Below are 20,484 nucleotides of genomic sequence, written 5' to 3'. Positions count from 1 at the left end.
TAAAGAAGAAGAAAAAATGTTTTCTTTTTCAGATGGAAATTGTATTCATATGGTAGACAATGGGATTGTAGAAAAACTTATGGATTTACTGGACAGACATGTAGAAGATGGAAATGTAACAGTACAGCATGCAGCACTAAGTGCCCTCAGAAACCTGGCCATTCCAGGTAAGACTTAAGAATAGAAGGCAGCTGTGTAAAAAGTAAAATCCATCATTTGGGGAAGCCATTTAGTGTGATTTGTGAACCTGCTCTAATGAAGAAAATTTAAATAGTCTTCACATTGTTCACATTTTTTCATACTAATAAGTGAAGATCATATGTTAAATAAGTTTTGTGAGACGGTGCAAGAATAATCATTGCCTTCATTCAGACATCCTATTACCTATTGCGGACTCTTAAGATTTTCATCATGTTGTATAGTTAAGCTTTCTTAAGTTTGTTTTTTTGTTGTTGATGTTATTATTTTGAGATGGGGTCTCACTCGGTCACCCACACTAGAATGTGGTGATGCAATCTTTGCTCACCACAGACTCTACCTTCTGGGCTCAAGTTGTCCTCCCACGTCAGCCTCCTGAGTAGCAGGGACTATAGGAATGTGCCACCATGTCCAGCTAACTTTTTTTTTTTTTGAGACAGAGTCTCGCTCTGTTGCCAGGCTGGAGTGCAGTGGTGTGATCTCAGCTCACCGCAACCTCTGCCTCCCGGGTTCAAGTGATTCTCCTGCCTCAGCCTCCCAAGTAGCTGGTCCTACAGGTGCATGCCACCAGGCCCAGCTAATTTTTGTATTTTTAGTAGAGATGGGGTTTCACTGTGTTAGCCAGGCTGGTCTCAATCTCCTGACCTTGTGATCCACCCATCTCGGCCTCCCAAAGTGCAAGGATTGCAGGCATGAGCCACTGCGCCCAGCCTGATTTTTTATTTTTTGTAGAAACCTGATCTCACTATGGTGCCCTGGCTAGTCTTGAACTCCTGGGCTCAAGCAGTCTGCTCACCTTGGCCTCCCAAAGCGCTGGGATTACAGGTGAGAGCCACTTCACCAGACCATAAGCATCTTTAGTGAAGAATGACTTTCAGTTGTTATTTTCCTGTAAGCAGACAGTTTTTAAAAAATAGCCTTAATGTGCCTTTGGAAGTTATGAAATCACATTATTATGGAAAATAATACAAAAGATAGTTAAAACTATTCTTTTATTCTACTGTCTAAAAGTAAATTTATGGTTAGATGAAATAGTATAATTATATGATGATCCAATCCAGTTGAATTCAACTTGGTTTATATAGGATAGTAACATTTATTAATGTCTGTAACATTTATATTAATATAGTTGGATCAAAAACAGAATTGTGTTTTTTGTTGTAAGAGGGTAACATTTTCAGATTTTCTTTACAAGCTATGTAAGTAAATGTTTCAAATTGGGTTTAAAAAGCCAGAAAGTATATTTTCTGTTATGTGCTTATACACAAATAGGATAGGGACACACAAACACTAGATTCCATTTTTAAAATTGACAGAAAAGTAACAGGATTGTTTGTAAATGGAAAAATATAACACGGATCTTAAAGACACACAATAAATGTGTATTGAATTGAATGTTTATCAACAGGAATGCTCATACCATTTTTAACCATAGTCTTTCTTTTTCTCCAGTTATAAATAAAGCAAAGATGTTATCAGCTGGGGTCACAGAGACAGTTTTGAAATTTCTTAAATCTGAAATGCCCCCTGTTCAGTTCAAACTTCTGGGAACATTAAGAATGTTAATAGATGCTCAAGGTAAAAGAAATGTTTTCCCCAACTTGTATTTTTGATATAATAGTCTTAATGTGCCTCTAGTTGAAAAAGGACTCGTTTTTAGCTTTCAGGATTATATAATCATAAAAATAAACAGCAAATAAAAGATTATAAAATTGGTTTTGGAACTCCATTTATTAATTTGTGTGCTTGTTATAATTGACTATTTATTTATTTTTGAGACAGAGTCTTGCTTTGTCGCCTACTGCTGTGCAGTGGCACAATCTCAGCTCACTGCAACTTCTACCTCAGTAGCCAGGATTTCAGGCATGCTCGACAACTCCTGGCTAATTTGTTTTCAGAATTTCAATAGAGATGGGGTTTCACCATGTTACCCAGGCTGGTCTTGAACTCTTGGCCTCAAGTGATCCACCCACTTCAGCCTCCCAAAGTGCTGGGATTACAGGCATGAGCCAGCACACTCAGCCTATAATTGATTTTAAATAGAAATTATACCATATCTCTACTTGTTAGTATTTGTAATCCTGGTTTTAGGCTGCTTTATTACCAGTTTCTGGTGGGGTGGGGAGGTTGTGTGCTTTGGCATTCTATACCCATTTTTACCTTGGCTTTGAAATCGAATTTCATTATTGTGACAGTAAAAACTTTTAAAAATCTGTCTTGCCGACAGGGAGAACATTTTTCTCTTTGCAGAAATAGCAGTCAAAACCACTCCTAGGAATGAATTATGTTTATTTACTTATTCTAAGTTCTAAACCTCTTTCTATATTGATTGCATAGACTCCTTCTAAGAACTCCGCACTATAGTCTGCCAGAGCACTGACAGATTAGCAGGCTTAACCAAAAGAGTATGAAGTCATTTGTTTTTGCGTTTTGTATCACATTTCATAGTGTTACAGAAGAAGCCAAATAGCCCATCACATAAGGAGTATTTGCAGTTCTAGCTTTAATAAAGTTATTGTGCTGTGTTTTTTTAGACATATTTCTCCTTCACACTCTTAAATCTTCATGAATTATTTCAGCTGATTGTTAGTGATTCATTCCTTGGTTTGCCTTCTTCCTATAGCAGAAGCTGCTGAACAACTGGGAAAGAATGTTAAGTTAGTGGAGCGTTTGGTGGAATGGTGTGAAGCCAAAGATCATGCTGGTGTGATGGGGGAGTCAAACAGACTGCTATCTGCCCTTATACGACACAGTAAATCAAAAGTAAGTTCCAGAGGAAACTCTGCACTAGAAAACTTTAGAGTGTCTTTTTTTTTTTTTTTTTTTTTTTTTTTAAGAAATCCAGCATTGTAGGTCCTAACAACTGGGATAATATTTACCTGAAAGTTTGTGAAAATTCAGTGAGATCATGTATATAATGTGCTCAGCCGGTACATGGAACATAGGAAACACTAAATGGAGATTGCTGTCACTGCTGCTATTGTTATTACTTTTACCACCACCATTACCAGCATCAGCGTCAAACATTTCTTTGTGCCAGGCATTGACCATGCAGGCTACTGATATTTAGAAATTAAATGATATCTAGATAGTATATGATGCCCAGAACTCAGAAAGTTAGAAAAAAATACATTCTTATGGCTGTGCAGCTATCTGGCACATGGTAGATAACCAATGAATGAACAAATGAACTAATTTAAAGATCACAATAGTGAGTACCCAGGAGTTCGGCAGTTGATTTAGTATCCAGATTATATGCTTTAAAAAATTTTTTAATACTGTTTTTTTTTGTGTTTTTTTTTGTTTTTTTGTTTTTTTGTTTTTTTTTGAGACAGAGTCTTGCTCTGTCACCCAGGCTGGAGTGCAATAATGCAATCTCAGGTCACTGCAACCTCCGCCTTCCGGGTTCAAGCAATTCTCCTGCCTCAGCCTCTCGAGTAGCTGGTATTACAGGCACATGCCACCCACACTTGGCTAATTTTTGTATTTTTAGTAGTGACGGGGTTTCACGATGTTGACCAGGCTGGCCACAAACTCCTGACCTCATGATCTGCCCACTTCGGGATTACATGCGTGAGCCACCACACCCAGCCTTTAATACTGTTTTCTAAGGTGACCCTTTCGATCATTTCTCTTTTACACTTCAGTAGTGATTATATATGAAGAGAAAGTTTAGAACTTAAATCCACCAGCTGTTTTCATGTATTTTTAGAACAGATAAGATGCCAAGAGAAAAAGCGTAAAAGTAAAGCTGTTCTTGACTTGCATAAATCTCTTTCATATAAATAATTGGCTTTGCCATAATAGCTATCCCAGCTGGTTAGCCTCAGGAGTGTTCTTCCCCATCAGATACTAAATCTTGAGAACTTGGGAAAAAGCAGCTGTTAACTAGGACCTTCCTATTACCTGACTCACCCAGACCACCCTAAAAGCTCATACATTTTCATTGATACAGGACCAACTAGTATATTGGCAAGATGGATGTTATCAAGAGAGAATAACAAAATGGCCTCCTTGGTACCCCTTTTACCCCTTCTCCATCATAACTGCTCTCTCAGGCCCATTTTTTTGTTTAACAGTAAATATTGGAGTTATTGCAGTATAAATGCTACAAGATAGTGTTTCTGTAAAGGAATTAACTGTCCATTGAGGGGACTGACAAAAACACCTAAAGTACAGCATTAAAGCTACATAGCCTATTCGGTTGTAGCAGAGGAAAGAAAGACTAACACACTGTCTGGGTGGTCTGGGATGGTGCATAGAAGGAGTGCTATTTTAGAGGTTAACTAGAAACCTCTCAGGAGGAGGAGGGAAAGAGAATGAAGGAAAGGGCCTTTTCAGGCAAAGACAACAGAATGTACAAAAGCACAGAGATGTAAAACAGCACAATTTTAGAAGGAAACTGCAAATAAAGCAGTATTGCTGGAACATAGAGTGTGGAGAGAGACAGTGGCCAGAGAGGTTGAAAACTGTGAATTGAGTGAATTGTATGCCAAGTTAAGATATATGAATTTGATTCTTTACAGAATTTGGGAGCACTTAAAAGTGTTTTAAGCAGCACTAAGTGCCATTATTTGGTTTTTATTTAGAAAGATGTATCTAGGGTTTAATGGGGGTAGAAAGAACAATTATTGCAAAAATAGACATGTGAGAAGATAAAGGACTCAATTAAGGTTTTGAGTTGAGCAATTTCAAATTGCTGATATTCAGCCATTTTTGACAGAAATGTCATATGGTTTATTCAACTAGTAGCGTGAGGATGGAAAAGAAGAGGCAGACTTGAGAAAGATATAGGTGGTAGAATTGATAGATTCAACAGTAGCATTAAAGGAGAAGGTGGTTGTAGAGGTAATTCCAAGTTTGGGGCTTACCACGAGATTGGGTTATCATGCCATTCATCAAAATAAAACATGATAGGAAGAGGTGCAGCTAACACTCCCTAAACTTGCCCACTCTCCCATGCTCTTTGGAGTCATTACCTTTAATCTTTTTGCTCTACTCCAAGAAAATCTCCACCAGTGGTTTTCAGGGATGTACAATCATTTGGATTTTCCTGGGCCACACTGGAGAAAGAATTGTCTTGGCCACACATAAAATACACTAACACTAACAATAGCCGATGGGCTTAAAAAAAAAAAAAAAATCTCAAACACCTGAGGCATTTGAAGAAGAACAGAAATCTAAAAGTTTAGAAAACAGGCCGGGTACAGTAGCTCTTGCCTGTAATCCCAGCACTTTGGGAGGCCAAGGCAGGTGGATTACTTGTAATCAGGAGTTCCAGACCAGCCTGGCCAACATGGTGAAACCCCATCTCTACTAAAAATACAAAAATTAGCCAGCCATGGTAGCATGTGCTTATAACCCCAGCTACTAGGGAAGCTGAGGCAGGAGACTCGTTTGAACCCAGGAGGCAAAGGTTGCAGTGAGCCGAGATTGCACCGCTGCACTCCAGCCTGGGTGACAGAGCAAGACTCCCAAGACTCCATCTCCAGCAAGAACAACAACAACAAAATTTTGGAAAACGTATTTGGGGGAGTCATCAAGGAAAACTTCCCTGGCCTTGCTAGAGACCTAGACATCAAATACAAGAAGCTCAAAGAACATCTGGGAAATGCATTGCAAACAAAATCATCGCTGAGGCATATTGTTATCAGGTTATCTAAAGTTAAGACTAAGGAAAGAATCTTAAGAGCTGTGAGGCAAAAGCACAAGGTAAACTTTAAAGGAAAACCTATCAGCTTCACAGCAGATTTCTCAGCAGAACCCCTACAACCTAGAAAGGATTGGGGCCTTATCTTCAATCTCCTTAAAGAAAACAATTTATCAGCCAAGAAATTTGTATCCAGTGAAACTAACCTTCATAATTGAAGGAAAGATACAGTCTTTTTCAGAGAAATGCTGAAAGAATTTGCCATTACCAAGCCAGCATTACAAGAACTGCTAAAAGGAGCCCTAAATCTTGAAACAAATCCCAGAAACACATCAAAACAGAACCTCTTTGAAACAAATCTATCAGGACCTACAAAACAAAAATATAATTAAAAAAAATAATAATAAGGTATACAGGCAACAGATACCATGATGAATGGAATGGTGCCTCACATCTCAATACTAATGTTGAATGTAAATGGCCTAAATGCTCCACTGAAAGAAGCAGAATTGCAGGATAGATAAGAATTCACCAACCATCTGCTGCCTTTAAGAGACTCACCCAACACATAAGGACTCACATAAATTTAAGGTAGAGGGGTAGAAAAAGACATTCCTTGTAAATGGACACCAAAAGTGAACAGGAGTACTATTCTTGCATCAGACAAAACAAAATTTAAAGCAGCAGTGGTTCAAAAAGACAAAGAAGGACATCATTATATAATGATAAAAGGCCTCATTCAACAGGAAAATATCACAATCCTAAATATACATGCACCAAACACAGGAGCTCCCAAATAAGAAATGAGATAGACAATAACACAATAATAGTGGGGGACTTCAACACTCCACTGACAGCATTAAACAGGTTATCAAAACAGAAAATCAACAAAGAAACAATGGATTTAAACTATACCCTGGAACAAATGGACTTAACAGATATTTACAGAACATTCTACCCAGCCACCACAGAATGTACATTCTATTCATTAGCAAATGAACTTTCTCCAAGATAGACCATATAATAGGCCACAAAACAAGCCTTGATAAATTTATGAAAATTGAAATTTTATCAAAAACTCAGACCACATTGGAATAGAACTGGAAGTCAACTCCAAAAGGAACCTTAAAAACCATGCAAATACATGAACATTAAATAACCTGCTCCTGAATGATCATTGGGTCAACAATGAAGATGGAAATTTAAAAATTCTTCAAACTGAACAGTAAATGATACAACCTATCAAAACCTCTGGGATACACCAAAGGCATTGCTAAGAGGAAAGTTTATAGCATGAAATGCCCACATCAAAAAGTCAGAAAGCTCACAAATAGACAATCTAAGGTCACACCTCAAGGAATTAGAGAAACAAGAACAAATCAAACCCATACCCAGCAGAAGAAAGGAAATAACCAAGATCAGAGCAAAACTAAATAAAATTGAAACAAAAAGACAATACAAAGCTAAATGAAACAAAAAGTTGATTCTTTGAAAAGACAAATAAGATTGATAGACCATAACCAAGAAAAGAAGAGAGAAAATTCAAATAAGCTCAATTAGAAAAGAAATGGGGGATATAACAACTGACACCACAGAAATACAAAAGATCATTCAAGTCTACTATGAACAACTTTACACGCAAAAATTAGAAAACCTAGAGGAGTGTTCGCTTTGGCAGCACATATACTAAAATTGGAATGATACAGAGAAGATTAGCATGGCCCCTGCGCAAGGATGACACGCAAATTCGTGAAGCGTTCCATATTTAAAAAAAAACAAAAAAAAACAAAAAAAAACCTAGAGGAGATGGGTAAATTCTTGGAGAGATACAACTTTGCTAGCTTAAATCAGGAAGAATTAGATACCCTGAACAGACCAGTAACAAGCAGCAAGATTGAAATAGTAACTTAAAAATTACCAACAAAAAAAAAATCCAGGACCAGACCATTCACAGCTGATTTCTACCAGATATTCAAAGAATTGGTACCAATCCTATTGACACTATTGCAAAAGATAAAGAGGGAATTATCTCCAAATCATTTTATGAAGCCAGTAGCACCCTAATACCAAAACCAGGAAAGGACATAACAAAAAAAGAAAACAATATCCTTGATGAGCATAAATGCAAAACTCCTTAATAAAATACTAGCTAACCAAATCCAACAACGTATCAAAAAGATAACTCACCATGATCAAGTGGATTTTATACCAGGGATGCAGGGATGGTTTAACATACGCAAGTCAATAAATGTAATACACCACATAAACGGAATTAAAAACAAAAATCATACAATCACCTAAATAGACACAGAAAAAGCATTCCACAAAGTCCAGCATCTCTTTATAATTAAAACTCATCAAAATCAGCATACAAGGGACATACCTCAATGTAATAAAAGCCATCTATTACAGACTCACAGCCAACATAATACTGAATGGGAAAAAGTTGAAAGCATTCCCTCTGAGAACTAGAACAAGATAAGAATGCTCACTCTCACCACTTCTATTCAACATGTACTATGTTGAAGTGCTAACCAGAGAAATCAGAGAAAGAAATGAAGTTCATCCAAATCAGTAAAGAGGAAGTCAAATTGTCTCTATTTGCTGATGATATCATTGTATACCTAGAAAACCCTAAAGACTCTTCCAAAAAGCTCCCAGAACGGATAAAATTCAGCAAAGTTTCCAGATACAAAATTAATGTACACAAATCAGTAGCTCTCCTATACACCTAGAGCAACTAAGCTGAGAATCAAATCAAGAACTCACCCCATTTACAATAGCTGCAAATAAATAAATAAATAAATAAAATAGGAATATTCCTAACCATGGAGATGTAGTTTTACAAGGAAAACTGCAAAACACTGCTGAAAGAAATCATAGATGACACAAACAAATGAAAACACATCCCATGCTCATGGATGGGTAGAATGAATATTGTGAAAATGACCATACTGCCAAAAGCAATCTACAAATTCAATGCAATGCCTATTAAAATAATACTATCATTCTTATGCAACTAGAAATAACAGTTCTAAAATTCATATGGAACCAAAAAAGAGCTCACATAGCCAAGGCAAGACTAAACAAAAAGAACAAATCTGGAGGCATCACATTAAGTGATATCAAACTATACTATGAGGCCATAGTCACCAAAAGAGCATGGTAGTGGTATAAAGATAGGCACATAGACAAGTCAAACCAAATAAAGAACTGAGTAGTAAACCCAAACACTTAACAGCCAACTGATCTTTGTCAAAGCAAACAAAAACATAAAGTGAGGAAAGGACACCCTGTTCAACAAACGATGCTATGATAATTGGCATTGAAGAATAAAACTCTAGCCTCATTTCTCAACTTATAAAAAAAAAAAAAAATCAACTCAAGATGAATCAAGAACTTAAATCTAAGACCTAAAACTAAAAATTCTAGAAGATAACATCAGAAAAAAAAAAAACCTTTTAGACATTTGCTTAGGCAAGGATATCATGACCAAGAACCCAAAGCAAATGCGATAAAAACAAAGATAAATAGCTGGGATTTAATTAAACTAAAGAGCTTTTCATGGCAAAAGGAACAGTCAGCAGAGTAAACAGAACACCAACAGAGTGGAGAAAATCTTCACAATCTATACATCTGACACAGGACCAATATCCAGAATCTACAATAAACTCAAACAAATTAGCAAGACAAAAACTAACAATCCCATCAAGAAGCGGGCTAAGGACTTGAATAGACAATTTTCAAATGAAGATATACAAATGGCCAACATATGAAAAAATGCTAAGCTATGAGGATGCAAATACATAAGAATGACACAACGGACTTTGGGGACTCGGGTAAACAGAAGGGGTGAGGGATAAAAGACTACAAATAGGGTGCAGTGTATACTGCTTGGGTGATGGGTCCACCAAAATCTCACAAATCACCGCTTAAAGAACTTACTCATGTAACCAAACACCATCTGTTCCCCAATAACCTATGCAAAAAAAAAATTTTAATGACAAAAAAAAGTCATAATCTTGTAAGAAAGTTACGAATTTGTGTTGGGCCACATTCAAAACCATCCTGGGCCACAGGTTGGACAAGCTTGGTTTAGAGTTTTGGCATACCATAATTGTATTAACTAATTTACAAACATGATCCTGGCATCTGAATTTGGAACTCTCAGATAAATTCCTGTTACATGTGGTAGTAAGGCTAGTGGAAACCTTGATTAATCTAGTATTCTCAGTATCAAATAACAGAATTGTATAACCAAACCATTCATGGACACAAAAATATGTCCACAGGAAGATGCATCCCAGCTTCTTAGAAACATCTGAATTTAGGAGCCAGAACTATTTAAATGCTATAATAAACAAACTTGAAGATTTTGAGGCTCTTCTGTGAATTTTATTATATATTCCCCTTTCCCTCATGTAACCTCCCTCTTCTCCCCCATACCCCAAAAGAAGAGTTCAAATACCCATCCCCATGCAGGTTCTTTGAAAGATGAGAACTACGGCATAGTACCTTTTTAGGAAAAGGTGAGTGGGGGATGTGTAGCAGAAAACAACTTGAAATTATATAGGATTGCAACTTTATAGTTATATTACAACTTTAGGATTGTAATTCAATACTTTGACATATCTTTCCTATAATTGAGAGCATACTGCTGCTGAGCAGCAAAGAAGCCTTGATTCTTGCACTTCAATGATCAGAATTACAAAGTGTGTTAATTGCATGAGTTCCAGGTCAGAGCTCTTATTTTCGAACTTAACCAACATTAAAGTAGGTATCATTACTTTTGAGCAGCAGCTCTTCAAGTTTGTTTCATCAAATTACAATTCCAAGAAATCTTCCACAAAGAAAGAGTTGCATAGGTAGATTAATTATGGAAATAATAAATCCTTTTTTCTTTGCCTTTGAGATTCACAGCACACATTAATATATTCTAAAGAAACCTCTTTAACTTTATTTAAATCCACTGAGTCCAAAACTGTTTGACCGTGGATCCTTTTTGGAGGTGGCATCTGTTATTATATTGGACATACTTTGGAAAATGCTGTTCTGGAAATAAGTTTTTAAAATAGTTAAAACACCAGTTTCAAATGTATTACATTCCTATGGATCCTTTGCCAGCTGTGTGAATCACAGCTCTTTGAAGATCATACCCCTCCCTGAATTCTGTCTTAGAGTTCAACCCTTAAAAGTTTGCACTGACTCACAAGGTTTCATGCTGCTTAGTCATCTCAGCCCTTTGCAGTGTATTTCTGTGCTGATGCCATTAGGTCAAGTCACACCTTTCTTTCAAAGGGTGCCCTAGTCTAGGACTACTGACCAGCTAGCTGGATCTTCCAATTATAGACATCAAAAACGTAAAGAGAAATATAGGTTGCCTTTATACCAGGAATATAAAAACTCCCTATCAAAGCCAGCACTTTTCTTTACTCTTTAAGAGTAGCGCATTCTTTATCAGTTACCATGCTAAAAACTTGTTTAAACAAATGTATTTAGTCATTTGCTCACTTACCCAACAAATATTTTTTTAAATCCCATACTGAAAAGGCTTTGATGATACAATTTGAAAAAGAAAAATTTTTTTTTAAAATGGCTCACCACCTCGTTGGCTATACCAACCTGCAATCTTATAAATTATCTCAAATCCAAGCGTATCTGAAAATATTCTGTTGTGATCAACGTGATACTTTTCAACAGTCTTAAGCTGGGTTGATTACACTAATCAAGGGAAATACTAAATGCTAAATAGGTGAAATTGTTAGCATGGATAATTTGCCTTGGTTTTATATAAACCAAAATTTAGCTTTCTATATATAACTATAAAATAAAACATTGTTTCAAACTTTATAAATTATCTCCAGAATTTTTAAGAACAAAGACCCAGTTATCGGCCAAACTGCCTGGGTTTGAGCCATGGCTTTACCACTTATTATCTGAACTTGGGCAACTTTAATGACTTAATCTGAACTTCAATTCCTTCATCTATATGAACTGGAGATGATATCTAGCTAATGGGATTTTCTGCAGGATAAAAATTTGCTAATATTTATAAGCTACTCAGTACAATGTCCAGCATATAGTTATTGCTCCATAAAGGGTTGCTGTCAATATTATTCTGTCACGTGACAAATACAATGTTTTATCTATTTTTTACCCTGTATTCTATAAGGCAAAGTGATTCCATAGAATAGCTATTCAATAAACATTTGCTGAAGTAGTTGGCGAGAGGGCAGGAACTTTAAAAAGGAAATAGGTGTCTGTTCTGGAAAAGTGAGATGAAAAGAAGCTATGCCTGGGCCAGAGAGAGGGCACTGTTCATTTCTGATGTACAAATTTCCTTAGTTCATTCCCTACTCTTCCTTCTGCTTCACTTATCTTTTAAGGGTGATTAGAAACAGAGGACAAAATGACAATTTAAGGCCTTTCCCTAAGTGATTGCATATGTATCTGTTCATCTCTTGTGGTCTTCTTTACTCAAGCTCTTTTGTGATTTTATGCAATTTTTTACTAAGAATTCTATATCTGTTTCAAAAGTAAACTTTTGCTGAGTAAACAGTAAGTTAAGGAGGTTAGAAAAAGCTTTCTAAAACAGATGGATAGGAGAAGATGTATTAGATGCCAGAACACAGTTACCATAAAAACTTAGTTCTTGGACTCTTGATTTAGCATGTTTGATCACTAAACAAGTTTGGGCTCAAAGCAAAGATATTGTGGAAAAATAGTTTCCACAAAAAAATTGTTATGAAATGGAAGCATAAAGGAAACCTTTTAAAAATATTTCTAACTACAACATATATCATTGAAGCTGACTCAGAAGCTGCTTTTTAAAATATCCAGACAATTCAAATTATTAAAAATAGTGAAAATAGGCCGGGTGCGGTGGCTCAAGCCTGTAATCCCAGCACTGTGGGAGGCCGAGGTGGGTGGATCACGAGGTCAAGAGATCGAGACCATCCTGGTCAACATGGTGAAACCCCGTCTCTACTAAAAATACAAAAAATTAGCTGGGCATGGTGGCGCGTGCCTGTAATCCCAGCGACTCAGGAGGCTGAGGCAGGAGAATTGCCTGTACCCGGGAGGCGGAGGTTACGGTGAGCCGAGATTGCGCCATTGCACTCCAGCCTGGGTAACAAGAGCGAAACTCCGTCTCAAAAAAAAAAAAAAAAAAAAAATAGTGAAAATAGCAGAGAAAATTACTTTTAAAATATTCTATAATTGAGACCTCCCACTAAATCAGATTTAGTGCAAGAGTTCTAAGACAACAGAACCCTCAGTGGAATGAGGACCAAAATAAGTACTAGAAATAAAGGTGAACATTGTTTTTTTTTTTCATCTTACTATTGCCAGATATATGTGTTTTTTGTGTAATAGCTTTGTAATTATTACAGAAATCTATGAGATATATACTTATATCATTTCAATGACATTGATGATATTACTGAGATAAGAGAGCAAATTATTATTTGCTCAGTCAGTAGGATTTACTGAAGCCAGAGCTTGCTGCCTCCTCTGCCATGGAGAGAAGACAGAGCTTTAAGCACCATGAGAAATGAAGGCAGATGGAGAATTTTTTCTGCTCAGTCCTTTTGCATGTAATTCAGTTTTTTAATTTGTAAGGTCAAATCAAGGGGTAAGAAGTACTTAATAATTTTTTTTTAATAAAAGCTTTACCTGGAACATCTCCAGAACAACTACCTGGCACTATCATGAAAATTTAAAAATAACCTTTTTTTTTTTTTTTAACAGGCAGGGTCTCACTCTGTTGTCGCCCAGTGGTGTGATTATATTTCCCTGCAGCCTTGAGCTCCCTGGCTCAAGCAGTCTCCCACCTCAGCACCCTGAGTAGCTGGGACTGTAGATGTGTGACACCATACTTGTCTAATTTTTTTTTATTTTTGTAGAGGTGGGGTCTTGCTATGTTGCCAGGCTGGTCTCAAGTGATCCTCCTTTAACCTTCCAAAGCACTAGGAGTAAGTCCTGAGTCACTGTGCCCAGCCGAGATCTTTTTTAAATTCCAAGTTTTATTCTTGTTTGGCAGTCCTAAGGTAAGTCAGCATTTGAGGCAATGGTACTTTTACTTATTTGGCTTTGGTAGCTCCTAAGCCTCCTGTTTTTTTTAATATGAACTACAGTGGTCTTTTCTACTTAGATAATTTAAGTTGTCATCTTTTGATGAATTTATTTAAAGCTAAAAGCTTTTTCCTTTTCTTCTGTGGAGGGGAAAAAACGGTGATTAAATCAAATGATTCATACAGGACACTGTCGCAAAACCACTCAACAATGAGTTGACTGATTTTAATGCATGTTCTTTATGTTTAAAATTAAAGTTTATAATTCTGTGATATTTATTTATTGTAGGATGTAATTAAAACCATTGTGCAGAGTGGTGGCATCAAGCATCTAGTTACCATGGCAACTAGTGAACATGTAATAATGCAGAATGAAGCCCTTGTTGCTTTGGCATTAATAGCAGCTTTAGAATTGGGTAAGTACCCCAGTGACAAACTTATTTTCTTCTATTTTTATCTTGGATGAAAGGAAGCATAGAAATGGAGTTGAAGTCAAACATAACTTGACTGAAAGCATTTTGCTAGTGTGTCTGTACCATTCTCTGAATCTATGGAAAATCATTCTATATAGGTTGTTACAGCTGTCCCCTTTGGTTGTGTTTTTGGTAACGTTTTTAGGGCAATGCATTAAGGTAAGTTTAACTTTTAAATAGTATTTCAAGTTACAGCCAGTTAGAGCATAGAGAAAACATTTTCAGCAGGCTTCACAGAGAAACCAAACAATATTTAGAATTTGGCAGCACATGAAGAGTCTGCTACTCTCCCAGTGACCTGGACTTTCTTTTCCATCTCTGCTGGTTCTATCTACTACTAATTCTTGCTGTTCTCCATATGCATCTCAGTCACTGTGATTTCTGTTGCTTGGTAGCATTGCCTTACTCCTGTGTGTTTTACATTCAGAACTCCCCCAAAGCAGAGGCTAAATAATTCAATTAGTTTCAGTCTAACATAGCATTTCTTTCTTTGTTTTTTTTGAGGAGTCTTACTCTGTTGCCCAGGCTGCAGTGCAATGGCACAATCTCAGCTCACTGCATCCTCTGCCTCCTGGGTTCAAGCAATTCTTGTGCCTCAGCCTCCCGAGTAGCTGGGATTACAGATGCCTGCCACCACACCTGGCTAATTTTTGTATTTTTAGTGGAGACAGGGTTTCACCATGTTGTCCAGGCTGGTCTTGAACCCCTGACATCAAGTGATCCATCCAAATTGCTGGGATTACAGATGTGATCCACCATGCCCAACCCTAACATAGCATTTCTAATGAGCAGAATTATTCATGAGAAGCTAATTCGTAGGCATTTAGTTTATGAATAGCATAAACTAGATGGCTTAGGAGCCAACCCAAGACAGTCAGGGATAGTGTAACAGAGTCACATGTCCTGTGGTTAAGGCCTAAGGCTGCTTTACACAAAGGAGGACTTTACACTTAGTAGGGATGTCCTATCCAATTCAAAGCCATTTGGGTAAATACTGTTAACTGATAGCCTCTTAATTCCCACTGATGACTTATATCCATAATTCTCACACTGGGACAAATAGACCCTCCAACTTGATTCCAGAAAGAGGAAACACTAATGTGTATTTTTTTTTATGTGCATAGAGTGTGTAATGATCAAGTCAAGGTGTATAGGATATCTGTCTCCTTGAATAGTCTATTGTTAACTGGAAGCCTTACCGATAACAATCAGTGAACACATTTTATATATTATATACTATATTTTTATAATAAAGCCAGAGAAAAGAAAATGTTATTAAGAAAATCATAGGGAAGAGAAAATATATTTACTATTCATTAAGTAGAAGTGGATTATCAAGAAGGTCTTCATCCTTGTCTTCCCATTGAGTGGGCTGAGGAAGGAGAAGAACAGAGGGGCTAATCTTGCTTTCTCAGGGATGGCAGAAGAGAAGAAATTCCAAGTATAAGTGGACCCCACAGTTCATACTTGATATTGTTCAAGGGTCAACTGTATATTTTTTGGTGAAATGCCAATTTTTGTCTTTTACCCATTTTCTTTTTTTTTACTATTGAGTTTTGAGAATGCTTTATATATTCTAAAAGCTTTATAGTTCTATATTTTACATTTGAGTCTATAATCCATTTTGAGTTAATACTGGTATAAGGTATGAGGTTTAGGTTAGGTTCATTTCCTTTGTCCTATGGATGTCTACTTGTACCAGCACCTTTTGTTTAAAAGCTGTCTTTCTTCCACTGAATTGATTTTATACCAGCATCAAAGTCAGTTGATCATATATGTGTGAGTCTGTTTCGTGGTCTTCTATTCAGTGCCTTTGATATAAGTGTCTATGTCACCACCAGTAATACCTTGCTACCTTTATTACTGGAGTTATAGAATAAGCCTTAATACTGGGTAGAGGAATTCCTCATACTTTATTCTTCTTTATCAAGATTGTTTTAGCTATTTTAGGGCCTGTGGCTTTCATTATAAGTTTTAGTATAAGTTTGTCTATTTTCTACAGAAAATCTTGTTAGGATTTTGATTGAAATTGCGTTGAGTCCTTATCTTTCATTTGTGGAGGAAATTATGTGATTTATCAGATTTACTCAAAAATAATTTGAGATGAGTAAGAGTAGGTGAATGAGACAGATTGGCCATGATAATTCTTTAAGATGATAAGTACATAATGTATATTATTATACCATCTGTTCTGATTTTGTATATGTTTAACATTAACCATAATAAAAAGTTTTAACTGACTTATAGTAAAAGAAATGTGTTAGTATTAAATATTAAGCTTAAACACCTGAAATGTCTACTAAAATCTACTTCTATTTACTTTTTCCACGTGGTCTGAATTTAATGTTATTTATCTAGGTCATTATTATTTATCAGTTCCATTTGGAAGTTTTCATATGATCAGTTTCTGGAGAAGGAAGAACTGTTCATGCTGAGGGTACTGGGTTCATACACCGTAGATATACGTTTTTTTATTTTGTAGGCACTGCTGAGAAAGATCTAGAAAGTGCTAAACTTGTACAGATTTTACACAGACTGCTAGCAGATGAGAGAAGTGCTCCTGAAATCAAATATAATTCTATGGTCCTGATATGTGCTCTTATGGGATCTGGTAAGTATTTCTTCTATCGTTTGATGTCCATAAGTATACAGTTCACATTAAATATAGAGTAATAGTGAATGATGGCTTTAGGTTTTAAAACCAGTAGAAATTAGTTTATGGAGGTTATAAGATTACTTTTTTCCCATTAATGTAAGCACTTAACCGTTTCTTTATGGTGATAACATTGAAAATCTTCTCTTCTCGTCTTGAAATATATACTACATTGGTATTTTCTAGCCACACAACTGTATAAATTACTTTTCACTGAAGATATTCCCAAAAGATTCTTACTACAATAGAAAGTATCACATAGCGAATATAGATGACATTCAGTATTGCAAAATCAATGTCTCATGAACTCTAAAATGTTATTTTATAGTAGGCATAGGTTCTGATTTTGTATGCCATATTAACTAAGGAATTTGTTTAGTGGACCAGGCAGGGTGGCTCATGGCAGTAATCCCAGCACTTTGGGAGGCTGAGGTGGGCAGATCCTTTGAGGCCAGGAGTTCGATACCAGCCTGGCCAACATACTGAAACCCTGTCTCTACCAAAAATACAAAAATTAGCCAAGAGTGGTGGCACACACCTGTATTTTGATTCTGTTGGTACTGGTGTTGAATTTCCTATATTCTTGCTGGTTTTCCAGCTAATTGTTCTGTCAGTTGTCAAGAGGAGGAGTGTTGAAGTCTCCTGCTATAATTACCTATTTCTCCTTTCAGTTCTGCCAATTTTTGCTTAACGTAATTTTCAGCTCTGTTGTTAGGTACCTACATTTTGAGGATTGCTGTGCTTTCTTGAGGGATTGACCCTTTTATCATATAATGTTCCTCTCTCTGGTATTTTTCTTTGCTCTCATCAACTTTATCTGACTTTAACATAGCTACTCCTGCTTTTTTTATTACTATTTTCTTTCATGTCCCACTACAAGAAGCCATCCTGCTTTATTTTGAATAATATCCACATGACCTTTTCCCACTCTTTTAGTTTCATTCTGCTGTATTATATTTGTAGTGAGTTTCTTATATACAGCACATAGTTGTGTCACATTTTCTAATCCACTCTGCCAGTCCCTTTTAATTTGTGTATTTAGACCATTTACGTTTAATGGGATGACTGATGTGGCTTAAGTCTGCAATCTTATTTTTGTTTTCTGTTTGTCCCATTTCTTATTTCTGACTTCCTATGGGTTATTTGAACATTTTTTAGTCATTTACTCTTCCTCACGTATATCTTTTTTTCTTTTTTTTGGAGACAGAATCTTGCTTTGTCACCCAGGCTGGAATGCAGTCGCACAATCTTGGTTCACTGCAACCTCTGCCTCCCAAGTTCAAGCGATTCTTGTGCCTCAGTTTCCTGAGTAGCTAGGATTACAGATGCCTGCCAGCACACCTGGCTAATTTTTGTATTTTTAGTAGAAACAGCGTTTCGCCTATTCCCCAGGCTGGTCTTGAACTTGACCTCAGGTGATTCCCCCCACCTTGGCCTCCCAAAGTACTGGAATTACAGGTGTGAGCCATCACACTCAGACTCTCATGTATATATCATTCTTAAATATTTCTTCTACATATATTTAGAATCACATTAGACAGTGTTACAACTTTTCTTTCAACCACCAGACATATTTCAGAAAACTCTTTGAAAAGAAGGGAAGTCTATATTTACTCACATTTTTAGATTTCTTATTTTGTTGTAATAATTCCCTTTCTGTTTAGAGAACTTCTTCTAGCGATACTTTTAACTCAGGTCTGCTAGCAACAAATTTTTACCAAATGTTTTTTTCATTTGTAATGAAAGGGAAGTGACGTTCTCAAGTAAGAGAAAATGGTTATAGGATTCTGGGTTCACAGTTCTTTTCTTTCTGTACTTGAAAACTATCATGCCATTTTCTTCTAGCCTCCATGGTTTCTGATGAGAAATCCAGTGTTCCTATTTGTTTTTTTCCCCTGTAGGTAAGGTGTCATTTCTGTCTCTCAAAACTTTTTTCTTTGCGTTTAGTATTCAGAAATTTAACTATGATGTGTCTTGGTGTGAACTTCTTTGGGTTTATCCTGTTTGAGTTTGCTCAGCTTCTTGAATTGGTAGGTTTATGTCTTTTGCTAAATTTGGGATGTTGTGACTGTTAGTTCTTCACGTACTTTTCAGCCCCATTAGGGTCTTTCCAGACCTCTGATGACACTAATGTGAGATCTTTAATTATAGTCCTACAGGTCCCTGAGGTTTTATTCTTTTTTACCCCCAGATTATTTTCTCTTTGTTATGCAGACTTGAGTAATTTCTATTGTTTTATCTTGGAAGTTCTCAGATTATTTCCTTTGCCCTCTCTGTTGTGATGTTGAACCTATTTTTATTTCAGTTATATATTATAATATAAAAATTTCCATTTGCTTCTTTGTATCTGGAGATGGATGCTGATGATTGCACAGCAGTGTGAATCTCCCTAATGCCATTAAACTGTATAATTTTTACCCCGCCCACAGCCTCTGGCAATAACCATTTATTTTATGTCTCCATCAGTTTGACTACTGTAGGCACCACATATTTATGTAACAATAAACTTTTGTCCTTTTCTGTCTAGCTTATTTCACTTAGGTCTTTAAGGCTCATCTGTGTTGTAGCACATGTCAGAATTTCATTTCTTTTTAAAGCTGAATAATTTTTCATCATATGTGTTTATCACATTTTGTTTATCCATTCATCAATTCATGAACATTTGGGTCATTTCTGGCTTTTGTAAATAATGCTGCTGCTGTGAACATTAATATACAAATATCTCTGAGTTTCTGTTTTAATTATTTTTGGTATATACTCAGAAGTGGAATTACTAGATCATATGGTCATTCAGTATTTAATTTTTTAATTAAATACTGTTTTTACTAATTAAATACTGTCATACACTTTTCCATAGTGGCTGGACCACGGTACATTTTCACCAACAGTACACATGAATTATAATTTCTTAACATCCTCACCAATGTTTGCTGTGTTTTAATAATGGCCAAACTAATTAGAGTGTGAGGTGGCATATTACTGTGTTTTTTATTTGCATCTCCTTAATGATTAATGATGGGAATCTTTTTTTTTTTTGAGACGGAGTTTCGCTCTTGTTACCCAGGCTGGAGTGCAATGGCGCAATCTCGGCTCACCACAACCTCCGCCTCCCGGGTTCAGGCAATTCTCCTGCCTCAGCCTCCTGAGTAGCTGGGATTACAGGCACGCACCACCATGCCCAGCTAATTTTTTGTATTTTTAGTAGAGACGGGGTTTCACCATGTTGACCAGGATGGTCTCGATCTCTTGACCTCGTGATCCACCCGCCTCGGCCTCCCACAGTGCTGGGATTACAGGCTTGAGCCACCGCGCCCGGCTGATGGGAATCTTTTCATGTGTTGTATATTTTCTTTGGAGAAATGTCTATTCAAGTCTTTGTCCATTTTTAGAATTGAAGAGGTTTTTTTTTTTAGGCGGCGTTTTGCTCTTGTTGCCCAG

At 36.5% G+C, this 20,484-nt stretch overlaps 1 protein-coding gene and 1 non-coding gene across 5 annotated transcripts in view; both read left to right on the top strand.

Annotated features, from left to right (window-relative positions):
* Window positions 1–20,484, top strand: part of RAP1GDS1 (Rap1 GTPase-GDP dissociation stimulator 1) — a 50,999-nt gene that overhangs the window by 27,370 nt on the left and 3,145 nt on the right. For 3 of the 4 annotated variants that reach the window (XM_032261573.1, XM_032261572.1, XM_032261571.1), the window contains exons 6-10: window positions 33–167; window positions 1,651–1,776; window positions 2,822–2,961; window positions 14,210–14,336; window positions 16,876–17,004. In XM_032261573.1, coding sequence (XP_032117464.1) covers window positions 33–167; window positions 1,651–1,776; window positions 2,822–2,961; window positions 14,210–14,336; window positions 16,876–17,004 — 657 coding nt within the window. The remainder of the gene's footprint in view (window positions 1–32; window positions 168–1,650; window positions 1,777–2,821; window positions 2,962–14,209; window positions 14,337–16,875; window positions 17,005–20,484) is intronic. The other variant, XM_032261574.1, reaches the window with a different exon arrangement.
* LOC116539008 lies at window positions 7,511–7,617 on the top strand. Its single transcript, XR_004263887.1, has one exon. It is a non-coding gene; the product is annotated as a U6 spliceosomal RNA (small nuclear RNA).

The sequence above is a fragment of the Sapajus apella genome, unplaced genomic scaffold (assembly GCF_009761245.1).
Source record: "Sapajus apella isolate SASKATOON/1434 unplaced genomic scaffold, GSC_monkey_1.0 scaffold124, whole genome shotgun sequence".
Taxonomy (NCBI): domain Eukaryota; kingdom Metazoa; phylum Chordata; class Mammalia; order Primates; family Cebidae; genus Sapajus; species Sapajus apella.
The sequence above is the reverse complement of the archived record's forward strand: the minus strand, read 5'-3'. Positions and strand labels throughout refer to the sequence as shown.